This window comes from Grampus griseus, assembly GCF_964374135.1.
Source record: "Grampus griseus genome assembly, chromosome: 19".
Taxonomy (NCBI): domain Eukaryota; kingdom Metazoa; phylum Chordata; class Mammalia; order Artiodactyla; family Delphinidae; genus Grampus; species Grampus griseus.
In genome coordinates this window covers 39,771,297-39,791,985 of record NC_139013.1, presented here as the reverse complement: position 1 = coordinate 39,791,985, position 20,689 = coordinate 39,771,297, and the positions used below count along the sequence as shown (strand labels likewise).

Here is a 20,689-nt window from a genome sequence, read left to right as displayed (position 1 = left end):
GTATTACCCTTCCTGAGCTCCATGTGGCCCAACCAAGATGGGGGCACACCTGGGTGCCTGATACCTTCACCCTGCACCACTATAAGAAACCCCTGGGGTGGGCCACTGAGCCCAGCTATGGCTTCTGGGAAACAAAGGTTAATGTCAGTTGCCAGGGAGGCCTTGACACCAGGTCTGCTTTGTGACAGAGTCACCAAAACAGCCAGCACCATTCCCGGGGGAGAAATGGGGACTGGCCCTTTGTTGGATTATCCATGGACCACCTCCCCAGAGGGGCTTTCCCTCACTCCCCTGCTCCTCCCCTGGGCCATAGTAGGTGACCCTCTGAGCTCCTAGGACTGTTACCCTGGGCCAACCACAAGCGAGTCCAATGCCAGCCTGATCCCAGAATAGACATCAATGCCCATCTGTGGAAGAAGACTGCCACAGGCTCACCCTCTGCAGAGCGCCCCTCTCCACACAACTCTCTCCCCAAGACCAATTGCTATGTTGACACCAGGCCAGAAGCTGCCAGATGATAACCTATGGTTTCCAACTGCTTTCTGGAAGGACTTCCTCAGGCCTCGCCCTGGTCAGAATAGCCCAAACAGCCTCTACATCCTCCTCCAGCTGTCTTGGGCCAGCTGTTTGTATACTGAGTCCTGGAAGCTGACTCAGCCTGCATCCCCTTCCCCAAGTGGCAAGTGTGTAATAAAGTGCCCTTGGCGGGGCCGGTGAGGGAAGGCTGGGGCAGGTGGGGTCCTGTGTGTCCCACCATCTCTATGAAAGGGCAGTCCTCACATCTGCCCCGTGCTGATGAGACCAGGCGTGGGCACAGTCCTGACAACGCAGGGCGGAAAGGAGCAGCCATTAGCACTAATGAGGCAGGCGGCCTGAAAGCTTTTTACTTTGAAGCTCCTCGTCCACCCAGGGAACAGTCCGTTCGGCCACCTTGGCTTCCAGGAACCCCAGGCAGAAAAGGGTGCGGGGGCAGGAGCAGGGCTGGGGTTTTGGAGAAGCCTGGAGGAAGAAGGGGGAGGAGAGGTAGGACCAGAGATGGAGGCAGAGGGCCTGCTTTTGGCTAAGTGGGCTTCTCCCCTCCCCTCTCTCCCCTCAAAAACCCAGGGTCTAGGTCTCCACCCCAACCCCACCCCGCTCTGGTCACTGGCCCATCACCCCCTCCAATGCCCTTGACCCAAGTTCCTGGAAGCAAAGGGAACATGCCATGCGTAGGGTCTGAATGAGCATCTCCGGGGCCACAAATTAAATTAAGTGTTCAGGGCCGCCTTCCTTGTTATTGCTAATGGCTCCAGCCTACCCATCCCCATTCCCCAGGTCCCTGTCCTGGGGAATGAATGTGGGGGCCCTGGGCATCCTATCTTGTTCCCAAACTTTGATTGGTTCCTGGAGACCTCACTCCAAACTGGAGATGGGTACCCCTCTTATAGAGCCCAGGTTCCAGTGAGAGAGGCCTGAACTGTGCCCCCGCCCTCTGGGGGGGCGCCCTCATGCCCTGGCTGCAGGGAGCAGTCACGTGTGGGCCCTTCATTAGACCCTGCCATATAAACCGAGGGCATGGGGTGGCCAGGAACTCTTGGGGCAAGGATCCAGCAAGCAGAGGTAAGTCCTCAGGTTGGGCAGAGACTCCTACTCTCTAGGGGTCTTCTGTCTGGGATAGGGCACTTAGAGGGTGTTCTAGGGATGAAGAGGGACTAAGTGGTGGGTCTTCCTGCTGAGCCAGGCCATGCTGACCACAGTGCTGCTGAGTTGTGCCCTGCTGCTGGCAATGCCCGCCGGGCAGGGGGCCCAGATGGGCTTGGCTCCCCTGGAGGGCATCGGAAGGCCTGACCAAGCCTTGTTCCCAGAGCTCCAAGGTCAGTGTGGGCAGGGGTGGGGATGGGTGGGGCCTGGACACTCTCTGGCCACGAACTATTCTGCCTGGTATGAGCCCTCTTTCCCCCTTCCCAATCCTAGGCCTGGGAGGTGGGTGTCTTGTGCATGGGGGTTTCTGTTCTCACATCATCTGTCCCAGGCCTGGGCCTGCAGCCCCCACTGAAGAGGACAACAGCAGAACAGGTGGAAGAGGCTCTGCTGCAGGAGGCAGAGGCCAAGGCCTTGGCAGAGGTAACTGCTCAGGAAAAGGGCTGAGGCCACAATCTCTGGGTGGGGGGATCAGGCATCAACCTCCATCTCCACTTCGGTGACCCTCTCACTTGGGGTGACACTGCAGACCATCCCTCCCCATGCTCCACTGACGTCTCCCCTTGATTGGGTCAGGTCCCTGAAGCTGCCGCTGAAGGCCCATGTTACCCAACCCCTGCAGGTGCTAGATCCGGAAGGACGCAAGCCGCGCTCCCCGCGTCGCTGCGTAAGGCTGCATGAGTCCTGTCTGGGACACCAGGTACCATGCTGCGACCCATGTGCCACGTGCTACTGCCGTTTCTTCAACGCCTTCTGCTACTGCCGCAAGCTGGGTACTGCCGCGAACCCCTGCAGCCGCACCTAGTTGGCCGACGTCGGGGTCGGGGCTGGGGCAGGGGAGCGACAATAAAGGATGGGACCAACCCCAGGGTTGTGGTGTTATTTGGAACGTGACCGTCGGAGGGGGGAGGTCATGGCAGGGGCAAAGGTGTCTCCAAGCCAAGACACCACACACACATCCCTACCCCAGGGCCTGCGCTATCCCATCATGAGTCACTTACATGCATGCTCTTAGAGTGCCAGGCGTCGTTGGGAGAAGCAGAGGAGGGCCGCGCTCCTACCCTTGAGAATCTTATATAATAAATGAGGGGAAGGGAGGGCACAACGCAGCATAGGAGCTGTAGCTCCCAGCAGGCTAACAAAACATTAGGGTCCAGGGCCTGCTTGCGTTAACTCGACGCGTGACCCGCAGCGAAGCCTTCCCCTCACCGGACTTCAGTTCCTCTCAGGGGAAGGCTGACAACAGTCTGGAATATTTCCAAGCATAAGAAGCGCCGCCCACTCCCATCTTTACTCCTCTGGCCGCCACAGCACCACGTGCACCAGACTCGGGAAATCTAGAGTGAAGGCCCAATGGAATCCCCGCGGCCACGGGCGCCACCACGCGCTCGGCCTTGGACACTCCAAGCCGCTCCCGCCGGAGAGCAGGAGGCCCTCTTCCCCTCAGCGCGCAGGCGCCAGTGGGCGGTCCCCAGCCCACACCTGCGCAACCGTTCCGCGAGAAACCACCCGGAAGCCGGGAGCCGCTCAGAGCCCCGCCCCGTTGTGGTCACGTGGGCCGCTTGCGCGTCACCTGATGCGCTTGACAGCCCGCTGCGGGCGCCGCGTCAGCTGATCTTGGAGTTGTGCTGCGTGCCGGCAGGTCCGGGTCCTCCGGTCCAGCCGCCCCCGCCGCAGCCATGTCGTTCTTCCCGGAGCTTTACTTCAACGTGGACAATGGCTACTTGGAGGGACTGGTGCGCGGCCTGAAGGCCGGGGTGCTCAGCCAGACGGACTACCTCAACCTGGTTCAGTGCGAGACGCTCGAGGGTGAGCCGCGGGGCCGGGCTGCGGGGCCTCGAAAGGCCGGCAGGGAGGCCGGCGCGGGCCTGAAGGTTCTGAGGTCTGGGAGTGGAAGCTGGGGGTTCTCGAAGGGCCTGAGAGGTTGGGGAACCGGATCCGGGCCTGAGAGGCCTGCTGGGAATCCGGGGGCTAATGGCGGGTGCGCCGGAAGGGAATATACCTCCATTTGCGGCTCCGTGTGGGCCCAAACGCAAACAAGGCTTTAAGAACCGCAGTGGTTCGCCTCTGCTGGGACCACTTCTTCCCCGTTCTGCCCACCATTGTAGTTTGAAAGAGAGGGTCTCTCGGGAGTGGTTAGCTGGTGTGAGATGTGCTCGTACAAGTCTCTTTACCCTGACGTAGCCAGAGAGCTGTCTCGTGGCAAAGCTTAGGGAAGCTAAGCGGAAAAGTCCCCGGCTTTCCCTCCCAGCACATACACCAAGGGCTTTGGGCTCATTGTGTCTTCACGTTGGCCTGCGCAGTGAGCCTTTCTGGGGAATTACTGAGCCAGCTTAGCGAGAGTTTCCTCCCATCGCCGATCCACTGGCTGAGCGGTCTTCTGAAGGCCCTGTTTGGGAGAGCCCTGAAAGTCGGGAAGTTCATACACCTGTATTTGACAATAATTCCCACCCGCTCCATGAGGGTGCCTGTTCAGACAGGGTTTCCTAGCACAAGAATGGTGAGAAGCTGAGTTCCACTTTTTCTCAGGACACACAGCTCCAAAGTGGAATTGCCTCTGTGAGGCGCAGCATCAGATTTACTGAATTAGAGACTTCCCTGATTCCAGTCTTCTCTTCCTCCTCCCGCTACCCACCGCCGCCCCCCAGGTGGTAGTGAAGGGCACAGTGGCTGGGCTGTGAGTTCCCATCCCTGACCTCCAGATGATATCCTCGAACAGAGGTACTGCTAGCCTCCTGGTTGGTAGCTGGAGGGGGAAGATGCCCAGATGATTCGCCTTCTGGAGAAAATTTTCTCATCATAAACTTACTGAGGTTAAAAGTGAGCTCAGTTAAAAAAGCAGTTATGTACCTTGCAAATTGGATCTGTAATGTGAAAATAAATACCTTTAAGTTTTAAAACTTACTGCAGTTCAAATACAATTGGGGGCATTATGGTTTTAACATAGATGTGCAAGAAAAGTCTTTCACCTCCCTTATGAGAGTGGAGGTGGGGAAGGAGAGGAGAGCACTTTAGGGTGCTGGGTTGTAGGAACTTGACAGCAACCTCATTGTCCTCACTGTGGCAAACAGAGGAGAAACAGAGAGAGGCTGCACAGGGCAGGGCTTGGCACACAGTGGTATTTAATGGGAGTTTTGTGGACTGATTGGGACTGAAGGAAGATCTTTATTTGCTTAAATCTGAATGCGGACACCGTTGATTACCAACTGGCATTTGGTAAACTTATTTCTCTTCTAGGCTTTCCTCATTCCTGCTGCCCTCCTACCCCACCCGTGTAGAGCTTCTGGGGGCACGGGGTTCCCATCTTCCCAGCAGACCCTCCATCATCCCCCATAAACATGTTAAGCCATTCTTCCTACAGCACTGCTCACACATGATCCCCTTGTGGATCACCATCCAGCCCTTTAGTGTGACATTCAGGGATTCCCTCGCTCTTTCACACATGTTCCTTTCCTTCATGCAAGCCATCCCCCAGCTTTTGGTGCACATTGTGTGGTGGACTTTGAACTTTCAAATCTGACTTTGAATCCCAGCCGCACCAATTACTGAATCACTTTAGGCAAGTTATTTAACACCTCTGGGTCTTGGGTTCATCATCTGACACATTAACAGCACCTATCTCACAAGGTTGAGAGATGTCAACAAGTTATTATGTGTAAAACACTTAACTCAGCACCAAGCACAGAATAAGTGCTAGGTAAATGTTAGCTCGTTTCAGTATTATTTGCACTAGCCATTTTCTCTGCTTCCTTCTTACTCCCGTGAAACCCAGTGATTCCCACCCTTTAAGGCCCAGACCCAGTACCATCCCATCTTAGAACCCCTTTGTGGACACGCTAGGCTAGAATGTTGTCCCCCTCCATCCAGTTGCAGCTCTTGTGTTTGTTTGTGCTGCTTTCCTAGAAGTCTGTCAACACAGAGTTGGAGATTCTTGGGACTCTAGGCTGGAGATGCTCAGGACTTTCAGGGGCTGGAGATAACCAGAGGCGGGAAGGATTGACCAGAAACTCCACTTGTCCTCTACAGAAAGGCCTTCTCTGCTCCTGAAGGTCACCCCAGAGGCCTGACCTCCAGCCCTTTGTTGCTGGGTGTTTTTGCTTCCTTATCTCCAGGGAAAAGGGAAAGGGGGGGGGAGAGGGGAGGGAGGTGGGAAGGAGAGACCAAGGAAGCCTGTGGTCCCTATGAAATCTGTAGGTGTGTCCTGAGATGATGAGGTTTCCAAAGAACATGTTTTAGAAGTGGAACAGTTTCCTGAAGGCTCAGGACATTGGGTGGAGGGTGTTTATTTGTTCTGCAAGGTACAGGAAGTACATATAGACGCTCCACCCCACCCTAGCCTTCCTTCTTGGCTTCTACTCCATCAGGGCATCTGCTACTGATCTCTTTTGCTAGAACTCAGCCTCTTAGGACCGCTGAAGTCCATGTATCCTCCATTGTCCATCTTGCTTGATTGTCTCTTCTCAGAAGTAGGAGAAGGTCCTAGCCCTTGGTGAACTGAGGGAACAGAGCTAGGTGGTCACAAAAGCTCTTTTCAGCTCTGAGCGTTTTGGATGTGTTGAGTACCTTCTAGAAGTTGGGTCCTGTGCTAGGGACTTGTGGGGAAGAGGAGGTGGGTCAGAGATACACAAAGAGAAATCATACAGGATTACTTTGAATGTTTTCATTCATTCCACATATACTTGTAAAGCACCTCTTTTATGCCAGGCACAGCAGTAGGGTCTGAGGTACTTTGTTGAATGATGTTCCCCTTGACCCTCATAGTCTGGGGGTGGAGGTCAGTGGGGCCAGAAGACATTAAGAGATCAGTGTAGCATAGCGGTTACAAATGTGGGCTTACTACTGCACGTTTCTGTGGCCATGTAACTGCTCTGTCCTGAGTTTCATCATCCATAAAATGGAAATAATAATAAATAAAATGATACGTATCTTTACTGATGGGGTGGTTGTGAAAGCTAAACAAGATAATCCCTGTAAAACACTTAGCATGAACTTGGCACATGGTAAGTACTGAGTCAGTGTGCTAGCTGCAGTTATTGTTATTTTAAAGCAAAGGAAATGTATAATTGCATATTAAGGGTGTTACCTGTGAAAGGGACAGTGGAGAAATGATAGAGAATCAGAGGGGAACTTTCTGTAGAGAGTGTGGCTGGTTCAGGCCCTGCTGAGGAAGGATATTCGAGCTGAGGTGTGGACAATGAGGAGCCAGCTGTGCAGAGAGCTAGGCCAGGGATGGGGTGGAGTGGGGTGGGGGACATTTCGGGCAGAGCGACCAACATGCCAAGGAGAAATAGTTGGGCCAATCAGAGGGACCAAAAGGAGTCCTGGGTGGTAGGGTGCGGGGGACAAGAGCACAAATCTGCTCGGAACCCAGACCCTTGGTTTAAAAACATCAGGCTGAGCCCAGGGGAGGAAGCCCCTGGCCCCTCAGCACTGGGTGTGGAGGCAGAGAGAGTGGTGGCAGGGGGTACCACCTTCCACAGAGGCCTGCCGAATTTGAGGTGGTCGGATGTGACTAAGTGAATGTATTTCAGATCATGAGGAACATATGTCGTGCTAATTCGATGTTGAAGTCTTCGTTTGCTCATTCAAAAAACGCTTCCTGAAGGCCTACTGTGTGCCAGCTCTGTGCCTCATAAGAGAGCCAGGCAGGTATTTCAGGTATTACCATAGTTCTGAGCTTGAACCCTTAGCTTTGACCTTGGCTTCAGCCTAAAAGCATTGCTATTAATTTGTCTGACTGGCTGCTGGGAATACAGATATGAGTGAGACTCTGGCCCTGCCCTGCAGAATTTCCCCTTTCCTTTTTTCTCTTTAAAACTATTTATTATGGAAATCATTAAACATATACAAATCAGAGGGAATAGTATACCGAACCTATAAGTAATAATCACCTAATTACAACAGTGATCAGCTTTTGTTGTTATCAATCTTGTTTCAGTAATAGCTGCATTTATCCCCCCACTCTCAAATTATTTTGAAGTAAATCCCAGACAGCATATCATTTCAGCTGTAAATATTTTGGTGTTTCTAAAAAAGATCATGATTTATTTTTTTTTTAACAACCACAATCCTATTAGTCCTCCTTTAAAAGAAACAATAGTTTTTGATGTCATCAAATATCCATTTCATGTTTAGATTTGTCTGATTGTCTCAAACGATTTTTTAATACAATTTGTTTCAAGCGGGGTCCAATTATGATCCATATATTTCAATTGATTGATGCTATCAGAAGTCTTTTAGTATATAGGTTTTCTGTCTTACTTTTCCTTTTATTTCCTGAAGAAGCTGGGTCTTTTAATTTATAGATTTTCCTTCCATCTCAACTTTGCTGATTATATCCCTCCTGTATAGTTTAACATGTTCCTCTGTCCCTTGTTTTTCCTGTAAATTGATAGTTAGATCTAAAGACCTAATTAGATTCTGGTTCTATTTTTTTTTAAACAATATTTAATAGATGACATTTGTGCTTCTATTGAGAGTTGTTTCTCTTTAGTTGTTTCCCTTTTTATGACATAGGAACCATTGACATTTATTGCCTAGAACCATTATTTCATTAGGGGTTGCAAAATGGTGATATTTTAGTTTTATGTTTCCTTCTGCAGTTGCTAGCTTGAATACTTCTATACCTGGAAATTGCCAGTAATCAACTACTTGGTTACCCTGAAATACAGTCTGTATAGGAGAGGCAGGATAAATGCTTAATTCTTTACCATATTTACTAGCTTCCAAAATAATGAGTTGGTTTTCCAACATCCTCCAAAGATGACTCGTGAGGTTTGTTTGTTCTTCTTTTTGTTTGTTTAGTATCATAACACACTTATGGATTTTAATGTATTTGTTGTGCTTCAGTCTTTTAACTTTATCAGTGCTCAAATTGTCCTTTGGCCAGTGGGAGCTTATCCAATAGGCTGCCTGTTGTATACGGTTTTTGATATAACCCTGTAGCCTTCGTTACTACTGAGATGACAATATATTCTAATGTTATCTTGTACATTTGTTGACCCAGACCTAGAGTCATCGTTTCTCTTAGGGGACCTGATTCTTTTTATAGGAAAATGATATTTAGAGACCAAAATCTGAGTCCAGGGGTTTCTCATTGTTGCTGAGTTGGTCATTATTTCTAGGATTTTTCTATGAATTAGCTTCCTTCTTACTTAGAAACTTGGAAAATACAGAGAAGCCTATGGCTTGCTGGGTTATGCAGCTGTAACTCAGCTGATGGGTACCAGATGCCAGTTCCTAATTTGGAATGGGGGCTCCCCCGACACTTGGACCATTCAGTACATATTCTTCCTGTTGTAAAGAAATATGCTTAGCATTCAGAAGGAGGAACCCTGTGATCTTCTCAACTTCCATGTGAGTTAGGTGGTCCCGAGTGATTGTTTTCCTCAGCCAGTGAGTTAGATGCTCAGGGACTATGGTTGAAGAGCTCCCATGTGTGATATGCTGGTTGTCTTTCAGAACACTGTATCCCTCTCTGTTCTGAATCACTTGTCTTTTGTTCATTACAACATTTCCTTCTGCATTTCAACATTATTTCACAAGACACAGTCTCATATAGGAAGATGAAAGTGAGACTCCTGGCTGGCCTTGGCCAAATCACCAGTCACATCAAACTGCGGATACAAACATAGATGGTGTCTCCAGGAGTGGCACTAATTAGCTATTAGTGGCACAGTTAGTTATTCAGCACTAATTATAGTATGGCCAGGAATGTGGCTGGAAAGAGATCAGCTTTGAAGGATTGCAGAAACCACAAGAAGGGCTTTGTCCTGAATGCAGGGGATGGGAGGGTAAAACTACTGGACTTGTACTTCAGAATGTACCTGCAGTTTGAAAAGCGTTTTGGGGGTCGTGGCCACACTGAAGGTGGGAAGAACAGTCTGCAGAATCTTATGAGTAATCCAGGGCAGAGAAGATGATGGCAGCCTGTCTTCAGGCATTGATAGGGAGCATTGTGGGGTGGGGAGGGGGAATTATAGGAAGAGGAGTTGATAGGATTTGAGGGTTGGATAAGGAGGCTGAGGAAGAAGGAAGAGTCAAGGCTGATGTCTCCTCTCTGGCTTAGGCAACTGTGTAGGTGGCAAGTGAAATGATAGTGGACTGTGGAAGGAACAGGTTGGAGAAAGAGTGAGAAGATGGGATTGAGGGATCTGTGAGCCATCTGAGTGAAGATGTGGAGACTACTTTTGCTGCTCAGGTGTGAGGTCTGAGCTTGGGGAATCAGGGTAGAAGTGTGGCCACTGACCCCAAGAGAGAGCATAGAATCAAAAGAGTAGAGGCCCTAGATGAGGCCCTCCCGCATAGGGCTTCTGTTAAGCAAGGATAGGGTAAAAGATGGTCCTGCCAGAAAGAGCAAAGGCATCCCCTGAGAGGTTGGTAGCCCCAAGAGAGAAAAAGAAGGGGGTGGTGACTGACAAACATGACCAAGAGATTGAAATAAAGTCAGACAGTTCTTCATTTGGTTTTGCCATTCAGAGGTCATTGGTGACCTTAATGAGTACAGAGGAGAGCAGGGCTAGAAGCTGACAGCAGTGCATGGAGTGGTTGGGCAGAGACAACATACAGACAGAGCAGAGCTCACCAATGAACTCAACTCACTGATGAATCCCTGCTCAGCCTGTTACTAGCTTTGTGACCCTGGGCAAGTGGTTTATCCTCAGCTGCATAATGAGAGGTTTTTTTTGCGGTACGCGGGCCTCTCACTGTTGTGGCCTCTCCCATTGTGGAGCACAGGCTCTGGACGCGCAGGCTCAGTGGCCATGGCTCACGGGCCCAGCCGCTCCGCGGCATGTGGGATCTTCCCGGACCAGGGCACGAACCCGTGTCCCCTGCATCGGCAGGCGGATTCTCAACCACTGCGCCACCAGGGAAGCCCCGAGAGTATTTTTTAAATTAATTAATTAATGGCTGCATTGGGTCTTCATTGCTGCGTGCGGGCTTTCTCTAGTTGCAGTGAGCGGGGCTACTCTTCATTGAGGTGCGGGGGCTTCTCTTGTTGCGGAGCACGGGCTCTAGACGCACAGACTTCAGTAGTTGTGGCTCTCGGGCTCTAGAGCGCAGGCTCAGTAGTTGTGGCGCGAGGGCTTTGTTGCTCTGCGGCATGTGAGATCTTCCTGGACCAGGGCTCGAACCTGTGTCCCCTGCATTGGTAGGCGGATTCTCAACCACTATGCCACCAGGGAAACCCACAATGAGAGTATTAATAGGATCACTCTGAAATGTTAGTGACGTGTAAGCACAGGGCCTGGAGCCGAGAGAGCAGTCAGGGAAGCCAGCTGCTCCCACTGTGGTCATTCCTTCCTGTCACTCCTGGGAGGCAGGCACCATGCTGGGCCTCGAGTGGGTAATGAAAACATGTCACACAGGCCTTGCTTGGGTGCAGGTGTGCCTAATGGACAGACTGGTGGACATCAAAACAGCATTGAATGTCCAGTAGGCACGTGGTACACTTTGGGGCAGTGGGAGCATGTGAGGAGTAGCAGTTAAAGGGTACAGGGCTTCTTTTTGGGGTAATGAAAATGTTCTAAAATTGTGGTGATGGTTGCACAACTCTGAATATACTAAAAACCATTGAATTATACATTTTAAATGGGAAAATTGTATGATACATGAATTATATCTCAGTGAAGTTGTCACACACAAAAAATTAGCCAGGTCAAGGAGTGGGGAAGAAGGAATGGCATTAGCAGTCTCAGAAACGTGAAACTGCATAGAATATCAGGAGAACTTTGGGAACTGGGAAGAGAGAGTAGAGCATGTGTTGCGTGTGCAGGGCTGAGGGTGGATAGGCACATTGGGCTGGTTCATCGAAGGCCTTGGGTGCCTTGGAAAGATACATAGCTTAGGAGGGCTGAGAGTTGTGTTTAAAAAAAGAGAGAGAAAGAGAGAGAGAGATTCTTCAGTTAGGTCAAGGTCTTTGTGTGGGAAATGTCTTGCTTAAGAGTTTATGTTCTTGCCTGGAAACACTTTGTTCCATTTTGTTTGTCAGAGGAGAATATATCGATTTGGTGAAACTGCGTGACCACGGCTTAGACAGCAAGACAAGCTTAGCTTGGTCCAGAATTCCTCAGAGTCAGATGTGATCCAGAGGAAGAGAGAACAGGGTTCTGACAATCCAGTGACCACAAACACGAGAGAGGAGCTTGGGAGGCGTTGGGGGAAGGGTGTACACATGGAGAGGGTTTGCACTTGGACCGAAGGGAACAACTACATTGAGTCTCTGAGCTGTGAGAGCCTGGGCCCACACACACCTGATGTTTTCCCCTCAGTGTCTGATGGCCCATGTTGTCCCGACTGCCCCAGGCAGTGGCATTGCTGTGTGAAGAGACATCTCCCCCCTACCCCCAGCACCCAATGATTGATGAGCTGGCATGGATCGCTGGTGGTGACTTGACTGTTCCTCTCCAGCTGGCTGCTGCTGCAAGAGGATGAGGCCCCAGAGCAGGGGTGGAGGCGAGGGGTAGGCAGGAGGGAGGTCTTGCTGCCATGAGCCAGCTTGGATTTGATCTGTCAGTAGATGAAGTGGGGGGGGGATTGTGAAGGGGACGAGCGTTGGTGGTGTGATGTGAAACTTGATGTGGGGCTCAGGAGGTTGGGTTTAGGAGGAGCCAGGCTAGAAGCAGGTGCTATTCCAGCTCTCCGGGTGAGAGAACGGGGCTCAACTGGGGCAGGAGTGGCACGTGGGCAGAAGAGGGACTGGGTCAGAGACCAGCTTAGGACATGAGACTGATAAGATTGGGCCAGTCTGCCTTAGGTATGGTGGTGAGAGGGGTTAGAAGTTAGTTAGAAGTCAAATGTCTGGGTGGGTGCTGGAACTGCTTCTGAGATGGGGACCACTGGAGGAGGAGAAGGTTTGGGGCATGGACAGGGTGGTGGAGGAGGAGGTGTTCTATCTCAGAAGTGCTGAGTCAGAGTGTCTGAGGGAGGTGGCTGTGTGGATCTGGAGCTCAGGGGAAGTAGCACTAAAGATACCAATCTGGAAGTCATCAGCACACTGGCGGCCGGCAGCTCAGCCCACGCCCGGCCGTCTGTTGGCTTGCAACCAGGGCAAGCCTCCCTTGGAAGCCTGGTCCTGCCCACAAGTCTTGCCAGGAGGCTGGAGAGCAGCCTTAATGGCGGGCCAAGTGGACATAAGCGTGGCCTGAGGAGGATACCTGGCGTGGAGCCTAATTTGGCGAGCAGAGCAGGGAGAGCCACAGCCAGGGATTCCCCTCCAGGTCCCTGCCGTGCCTCCTGCATGACTGGGCATGGTGGTTTCTTTTCTTTTTTGGTCTCCTTTTTAACTAAACATAACTTGAAAAAAAAATTCCAAAAATAGAGTTGGTGGAAGGGTGACTTGGTGTAGATCCTTGGGGGAAAAGTTTTTACTGCCTTGTTTAAACATTGCATGTATATGTGCTGTGTGGCCCTATATACCCAGTTACAGGATCGTATCCCCTAAATTAGCACAGGATGGCACATACAGAGGTGTTCACACCAGCCCTGTTGGTAACTGCAACCTGTTAGAACCAGCGGAGTAGCCCTTGACAGGCTTTGGTTAAATAAATCATGGTCTGTGCTTACAGTGGAATACTATTCCGGTGCTCAAAAGTGATGTTCCATGAAGACTGATTTAGAAATATCTTGCTAGGTGAGAAATTGCAAAGTGTTGCGTGTAATATAGTCCCATTTTAGTAGAATGCCAGGTAATGTGCACATGGAAACGTGTTTGGAAGCATAGGCAACAAGTCTAGAGTGGCAGCCTCTGCAGAGAGGGATTGGAAAGGCTGGGAGGGGGAATATGTCAGTTTTAAATTTTATGTACCTTCCATTGTTCAAATCTGTCATAGTGAACAAATGTTTTATAATTTAAAACATCCGCTAAAGATATGTAAAATAAAGGAAATTTGAACATACAGGCGAGCAAAGAGAAGGTACTTACACCATCCGCCATCCAAGCCAAGACCCCTGCTGGTGACCCTGGAGTGTTCTTCCAGATTTTCGTTCACAGCATTGTAGGGTTGATCTGAGCCTTAGGGAGCCCCCATCAAGCCCCTTCTCTTTACACCACAAGACTCAGTGTCCAGGGGATGCATGAGGGCCAGGACCAGATACTTCATGTCACTCAGACTAGAGCCCCAAAGCCCCTGTCCACGTGCAGCTCACCTCTCACCTGCCTATTTTTCTCTCTTTCCCTTGTCGCCACTTCCCCATCGCTACTTCTTGCTTTCCCTTCACTGATTACATCTTGTGCTAGTATATACTTTAGCCTGGTTTTATCTGGGAAGCTGTTTATGGTCAAGATAGTCCACACAGGAACTGATAACCCCCGTTTCATAAGCCCTGCCCCAGAGTTCATGTCAGAACTTGCTCTGGTGGGTGTTAACACATTTGTCCTTGGATTTACTCCCTGATTTCTTGGGCCTGGTTTCTGAGGTGGAGCCAGTGTCTGAACCTGTGCTTAGGACCTTTTGAGGTGACCTCAGGACAGGCAAATGTCAGTCATCTAGGACCCTTGAAGATGAGGCTTTCTGGGTGACCAGGGTTTCTGGATGGAAGAGAGGGAAAGATACAAATTTTGAACATTTTGCATAAACCCATTCTGGAATGTATTAGTCTCACTTTCTTGCTTTCACAGTGGCACACACTAAATAAACATAGCAGACTTTCTCCCAAATTAGGGCTGTTAGACTTGAAATGAGATGACACCAAACCACTGTCCCTGAGGGCCCAGGTCTGCCTCCAGTAGTTTGTCCCTGGCCCCCTGTGGTCAGAGTGCCTGCTACAGCACCCTAGAACCTTTTCTTACTTGTAGCTGTTGTTGTGCTTTGGGTTCAGCTGTTAGATGCCCTCCAGCTTGTTGGAAGGGTCAGCATTAAGAATGAACAGGTGTGAGGACATGATGCAATGGTCTGTCTTGTAAATCACCTCTGCCTGCTCAGAGTCAGGACCCTAGGGCCTCTCTGGGTCACCAGGACCTTTCTTGAGTTCTGTGTGAGGCCAGGCATCAGGCAGACCGTGGCTCCCTTTCTGGCCAACTGTGTGACACTATGCATGTGATTTAATGCCTTGAAGCTAGTTTGCCCACCTGTAAAATGAAACAGAAATCACTTGCAGTTGTTAGGACTCAACAGCGCATGCCTAGCCAGAGTGAATGCTCAATAGATATTTGTATGATTGGATGAGCAGCAGGTCTTTATTGGTACTGGCAGGGGGCCAGAGTGTGGGCTGTGGGGGAGGGGAAGCTGAGGCCCCCATCCTGGAGGGGTGCACCATGTTGTAGATTGTCCTGTTTCTGGGTTATTAAGCACTTTTTTTTTGTTTGTTATAGCATTAAACATTAGAGACAGGGGGTAGAGAGCTGGATAAAGGGATTTGGAGATTTGGAAGCGTCTGGCCGAATTGGAGGACAAGGGTGGAGAGAGCTGAGGATGACCAGGCTTCCTCTGTAACCTCTTCAGTTTTGCCCCTCAGAAGACCCCTTGCTTCACTGATGCAAGACAGACCAGTCCCTCATGATCAGACTCATGCTCGCCTTGTCTCCATTCTGGCTTTCCCGACTCATGTCCACCTCAGTCCTATTCTTGTTCTTTGTGACACATTTCTCCATAGCTCTGCAGGTGCCTGCAGCCTATTCCCTCAGGGATCAATGGCTGAGGGAGATGTGGACCAGAAGTCTGAGGCTGTTATTAAATCACGTGGAGCCAGAGCAGAGCCTCTGGCTGTTGACAGTGCCATCCTCCCTTTGGCCACAAGGTGGTGGAACAGGACCATTCCGCTGCCTGAGAGCCAGGGAAGTGGGTGTGGCCGGATCCACTGGTGCATCTCCTCTGCTTCTCTGTGCAGCACCTGCCTTTAGCCACTGTCCCTTGGGACTCTGCCCCGGGGGGGGGGGGGGGCCCTACTTCCCTCACCCAAGCCCCAGTTGGCCTTCCCGGATTAAATAGGGCTCGTGGCTCAGTGTCTCCTGTCTGTCCATCTCTTCCCACCCTCACCTCCCTGTGCCCCAGCTTCCTGGGTTAGGAAGGGGAAGGCCAGGGAGAATTCCCTGATGCTGTCCACCTTGTGCCCAGTGTAGACTGCTCCAGCCTTGACCACCAAGCTGTCCTTGTTTACTTCCACGTGGGTCGTGCTGGCAGTCCTCAGAGTCGGAGCGGCAGCTTCAGCTTCAGCACAGTGTGCTAGCTATGAACCAAGGGTCTTGGTAGCTCCAAGTAGGAGCTTGAAGCTGCCCAGGAGTCAGGGCCACGCTTCCTAGGCTCCCAGAAGCACCATCCTTCCCCAGGTGGCCTCCACTTTGGTCCTGCTACTCTGGTCCCTCCAGGAGACAGAAAATTCTTCCTCAGGACAGACTCCTCTCCTCCAGCCTTCTTCAGCACTTTGGAAACATGTAGGGGTGCATGTGGCACATACAGGTACATGTGTGTAGGATGACTCTGGAAGAGGCCCAAATCAGGCACCCCAGACTCTCTAGAGTATAGGTACATACAGTCATATTATCAGGTAATTGACAGCTCTCCACCCTGCACCCCAATTTGGAGGGGTCTTTCCATTGGCCTCCCTGGCTTCTGCCTCATCCAACACTGACTCCTTAGTTGATTAAAAAAAACAAAAGAACTATCCTGTGTGGGAATATTGGCCTTCTTCTTCTTTTAGAGGCAGGAAAATCAAGGCCCTGAAGGGCCATTTAGTAGGCTGGGCCTGACACCTGCTCTGCCCATCTGCACTCAGCACCCTGCAGCTCAAGGGGCTGGGGTGGGGCTGCCCCCGTGTGTGTGGGTGGTCCTGAGGGGTGGCAGGCAGACCCGCGGCGGGGAAAGGGATGTGTGGAGGAACAGCCCTGACTGGGTGCCGGGCACTGCTTTCCTGGCCAACTCTGGCCTGGCCCTGGGCCAGACCTTGTCCCCCCTTGGCCACTCAGGCAATGATTTTCAGGCTTTGACCTCAGCTGAGGCTTCGTGTTTGGCTGGAGGATGGGGCTTTCCCCTCCAAGGAGTCATCTGTGGTGTCTTTGCTGCTGCAACTCAGCTTTTCCTGCTTGCCACACTGCTCCACAGCCCCGGGCCTCCCCGGCACCTGCTGTGAGCTCTGCCAGGGCTGCTTCCTGGATACCCAGGCCTCTGGCCTCACTCTGAGCCCCTGCATGGCCCTCAGGGGCTGAGGTCGCACAGAGTCAGTGAGATCCAGGCCTGATCAGGGTAGAGAGTGTCAGAGTTGGCCAGGCCCCTGGAAGTAACCTTATACAACCCTCTTATTTTACCTGGGAAATTGGGTCCAGGTGAGGCCCGAGGCCTTGCTTATGGTCTCCTGACACCCTTCTTGCTCCTCCTGTCCAGTCATTCTACATTTTTTGATTCTTTCCTTCATTTGTTCACTGAAGGCTGCCTGGACTATGCCTCTTTGTGCCAGGCCCCCAACTCAGGAAGGCGTGGTCAGGTGAACGAGACCCTGATTCTGGGGCCCTTGCCATTCCCCCAGGGCTTGCCACATGGTATCTAGCATGGGAATTAAGGGTTGGGAGTCGAGGAATACAGGTGAGCTGCGACCCATGACCTGGCACACAGGGCCCAAGGATGCCAGTCATGGGTCGTAGCTCACCCATTTCCCCCACCTTCAACACTTTAAACTCCAAGCGAGATGCCGTGTGGCAAGGCCTGGGGAAAGTGGAGTGCTATGAGATTCCCGGAGCAGGCGACCACCTCTGTCTCAGGGCCAGCCTGAGTGCTGATCAGACTCAATCTGGTGTGTTACTGCTTCCCCTGCGTGTTTCCTGTCAGCCTCTTGAGCAGGGGGGTGAGGGGGTCAGGGGTCCTGGACAGGACCAGCTTGGATGCTACTGTTCCTGCCACTTCCTGCCTGGCCCAGGCCTCTTGGGTCTGCTGGGCATGAGTATGGAATGGATCAACTCTGCTCCTGGCCCGGGTTGCTTGGTCTTGTTTCTGTGAGCTGCAGGGAAGGAGGCTTCGTGCTGAGAACAGCATGGCTCGCAGCCCCAAATGAGGCCTGATTCTGAGAGCCCATCCATAGGGCCTAGGTCTGAGCACAATGAGTATTTCCATAGCTTGGACTCTAGGTACCGTGGAGCTGGCATGATGCTCCAGCCAGGATCCAGCCTGACCTGGCTTAATTTCACAGGAACAGCAGCCCCTGGGACCCTAAAACTGCTTTCCCCTAGTTGAAGTGAGCTCCATCTTTTCTTAGGGTCCTTCCTCCAAAGGACTATGCATGTAGAACAGAAGCCAAGCATCAAGGGCAGAGAGGATTGCTCAGGCGGTGTGGGCCAGTGGACCCAGGAGCCAGACATGGGCATGAGCCAGCTTTTGAGAAGCTCCCTGCCACAGCTGGCCTTTCCTGGGCTGCCTGGCGCCTGGCCATGCAGGGCCACTTTACCTCTTCTCGTTCAACACCCAGGCAAACACACATCTTTGGGAAAGTGAGAAGAAGCTCTTCGCTCGCAGCCCCAGATCCACTCCAACCTGCATGCACTGTAACTGTGGTGGTAAGCCTGGAGAAGAAAGAGCTTGTTCAGGGTCAAAGTACAGGGCAGCAGCAGAGGTGTGGGCCCTGCCTCCCAGGGCGAGGCTGGCTCACTTGATTCTCAGCCTGGGCTGTGGAGGGCAACAAGGGAAGCTGCCCTGCAAGCCCTGTGTCTCCTGGGACATGCCAGTTCCATGGGGCCCTGGGTGCGGACGTCCTGATGAGGGGCTATCCAGGCGGATCTCCACTCAGTCAGAGGAGAGCTTCTTGGAACTTGCCCTGGGTGCAGCAGTAACCAGTTCTGCCCCTCCCTTTGGCAGGTGGGACTGTCACCTGCCTGGCACCCTCCTGACTGTGGGTGGGTTGACTTCCTCATGGGCTGTGAGTGATGCTTTCATTCTCCCAGCTGCAGGGACGAGGTGTTCCTGAGGGTAATTACATGTGCTTCTGTCACCACCTGCCACCTGTCTCGGAGCAAGGAGAAGGGTGGTGAACCTTGCTGCCACCTAGACAGCACACATCCTGCTGCCTCCTAGACAAGGGGAGTGACACTCTCGCTAATCAAATCTCTGATTCTGATATGCTGGTGGGTGGTGTCATCCGGGCCACTTCTACAAATCAGCCCCATCCCCCTTCTGCAAATGCCGTACCTCACTGAAAGTCCTCCAGTATGAAACAAGATGCCAGCCTAGGGACCTAGGAAGGAGAACTCACTGTCCTTTTCCTGCAGGATCTTTGCCTCATGCCAGCTGAAACCCACTAACTTGCATGTGGCTGTGCCAGCAGTAGCCTCCAGGTTCTTCCCGAGACTGCTGGCCCGCCAGCCCGGGGGCTTCCCATGGAGCAACGGCTGCCCTTGGCTGCACCTGCTCCCGAGGACGGCAGGGCAATAGCTCACCATGTGGTGGGTGGTGCGGAGTTGGGTCCTAGCCTCTGTCCGGGTCCTTGGGGTTGGGCTGCCCAAAGCTCTGTATGATCCTGCTCATAGGTGACGTTAGACATGGGAGTCCCAGATTTTGAGCCCACTTTGTTCATCCTTCCCCAGGAGATAGCAGAGTGTGGCCTGTGCGTGTGCGTGCCCGTGCTGCACAAGGGCCCCTGGGGAGAGGACACACCAGAGCCCTGGGGAAGGGTCGGGACCATGGGAAGGAAGGGCAGGGGCACACTGTGGAGCGCTGAGTGGGACGGCCTGAGCAACAGACTGGAGTCAGAACACAGACCACCTGACTGGGACTGAGCCTCTCCGTTGGGGAGCTCTGGGTGGGATCCTCTCTGTGGAGCTCTGGGTGTGCCGTGCCATGCTCAGTTTTCTCTGTATAACACTGTCTCTGTTCAGTGTCTACCCTCGGAGGCTGGCACTGCAGGGCCTTTCACCAGGTGACTGGCCAGGAGCCTGGGTCCAGAGATTCCACCTGCTGCTCAGGGCCAAGCTGTGGGACAAGATGTGAACTCAGGTCACTGTGGTCCCAAAGCCCAGGGTCTCTCTCTCTTGTCCCACTAAACCACCTAAGGAGCTATGTCCTGAAACCAGTGACCTGGCAAAGTGGGGCTTCAGAGAGGGGCTGTGGCTGTGCATGGACATTGTCCTGGGCTAGCAAGAGGCCATGGACACGTCAGTTTGGGGTGGGGGCAATCCCAGGGCTCTGGATGGGGAATGCCAGGCGACACCTGAGGGAGGGGAGGAAGAGCTGGTATTTGATAGGAAGAGTTGGAACCCAGGACTAGTCAGTTACATGAGGTCTACAGGGAGCCTGTGATGGGCCTGGTAGAGGCCTGGGGATGAGGAGGATGCTTAGTCTGTGCTGCAGCCCCCAGGTAAACCCAGGGTTAATGGTTTCCATGCTGTGGCTCCCACGCTGGGAGTTCCAGATGTGGTGCTCTGACCCTGCAGAGCCAGCCAACCAGTGCACACATCTGCTTTGGAGCTGATATGAAGAAAAGAGGTCTCCCCCACCCCCAGAGCCTGGGGAGGAGACTCAAACACAGTCCATTTGCTGAGGGGGGGTGGTTATGGCTCCATTGGGCCACCAGCCTGGCTGTCTGTCCACCTCTGTCCATTTGTCTGAGTTTTCCCTGCTTTGAGCCCCTGGAAGTTGCAGCATTAGAGAGCCTTTAGGGTAGAACGAGCACTGGAGGTAGAGCCCAGGTCCAGTCCCTTCAAAGCAGTCCCTTCACCTGGGCCCAGCAAAGTGGTAGAACAGGCTCCAGGGCTCTACCACCCTCACAGGGAGGGGCAGGATGGGCACGCTAGGCTCTAGGGAGCATATTTACACATCTGGTTTCACTCAGCGGGCCTCAATTCCTGAAAACCCCTGAGCTCCCCAGGAGAGCATCGTTGAGTGACCTCTGGAAAAGCAGAAGTGAAGTCTGGGAACACACTGTCCTCTCACACTGTGCCGTGGCCAGCTGGCCAGCAAGGCCCCTCCGTGGGCCATGAGGCCATGGGTGAGTCTAAAGCAGGGGGCCGCCCCGCCTAGTGTACTGTGCCAGGGCTGCCTCTGTGCCTGCTGGGCCCCTGGGGCAGCGTGAGACCAACCCCTGGCCTGGGCCA

General features: G+C 52.4%; 2 protein-coding genes across 3 annotated transcripts in view; both read left to right on the top strand.

Annotated features, from left to right (window-relative positions):
• Window positions 1-1,578: 1,578 nt before the first annotated feature.
• On the top strand, window positions 1,579-2,485 carry AGRP (agouti related neuropeptide; the record flags this gene model as incomplete). Of its 2 annotated transcripts, XM_082677592.1 has the most annotated exons (4): window positions 1,579-1,599; window positions 1,721-1,853; window positions 2,012-2,103; window positions 2,303-2,485. In XM_082677592.1, the coding sequence occupies 3 exons, from the start codon at window positions 1,724-1,726 to the stop codon at window positions 2,483-2,485; spliced, it is 405 nt and encodes a 134-aa protein (XP_082533718.1). The 2 variants fall into 2 exon arrangements, with proteins under 2 accessions (XP_082533718.1, XP_082533717.1); XM_082677591.1 differs by lacking the exon at window positions 1,579-1,599 and having other exon boundaries at window positions 1,724-1,859.
• A 774-nt stretch (window positions 2,486-3,259) lies between these two features.
• ATP6V0D1 (ATPase H+ transporting V0 subunit d1) overlaps window positions 3,260-20,689 on the top strand; it is a 38,080-nt gene continuing 20,650 nt past the window's right edge. Inside the window, exon 1 of the mRNA XM_082677577.1 lies at window positions 3,260-3,489. Within this exon, the coding sequence (XP_082533703.1) occupies window positions 3,360-3,489 (130 nt within the window). The 5' untranslated portion in view covers window positions 3,260-3,359. The remainder of the gene's footprint in view (window positions 3,490-20,689) is intronic.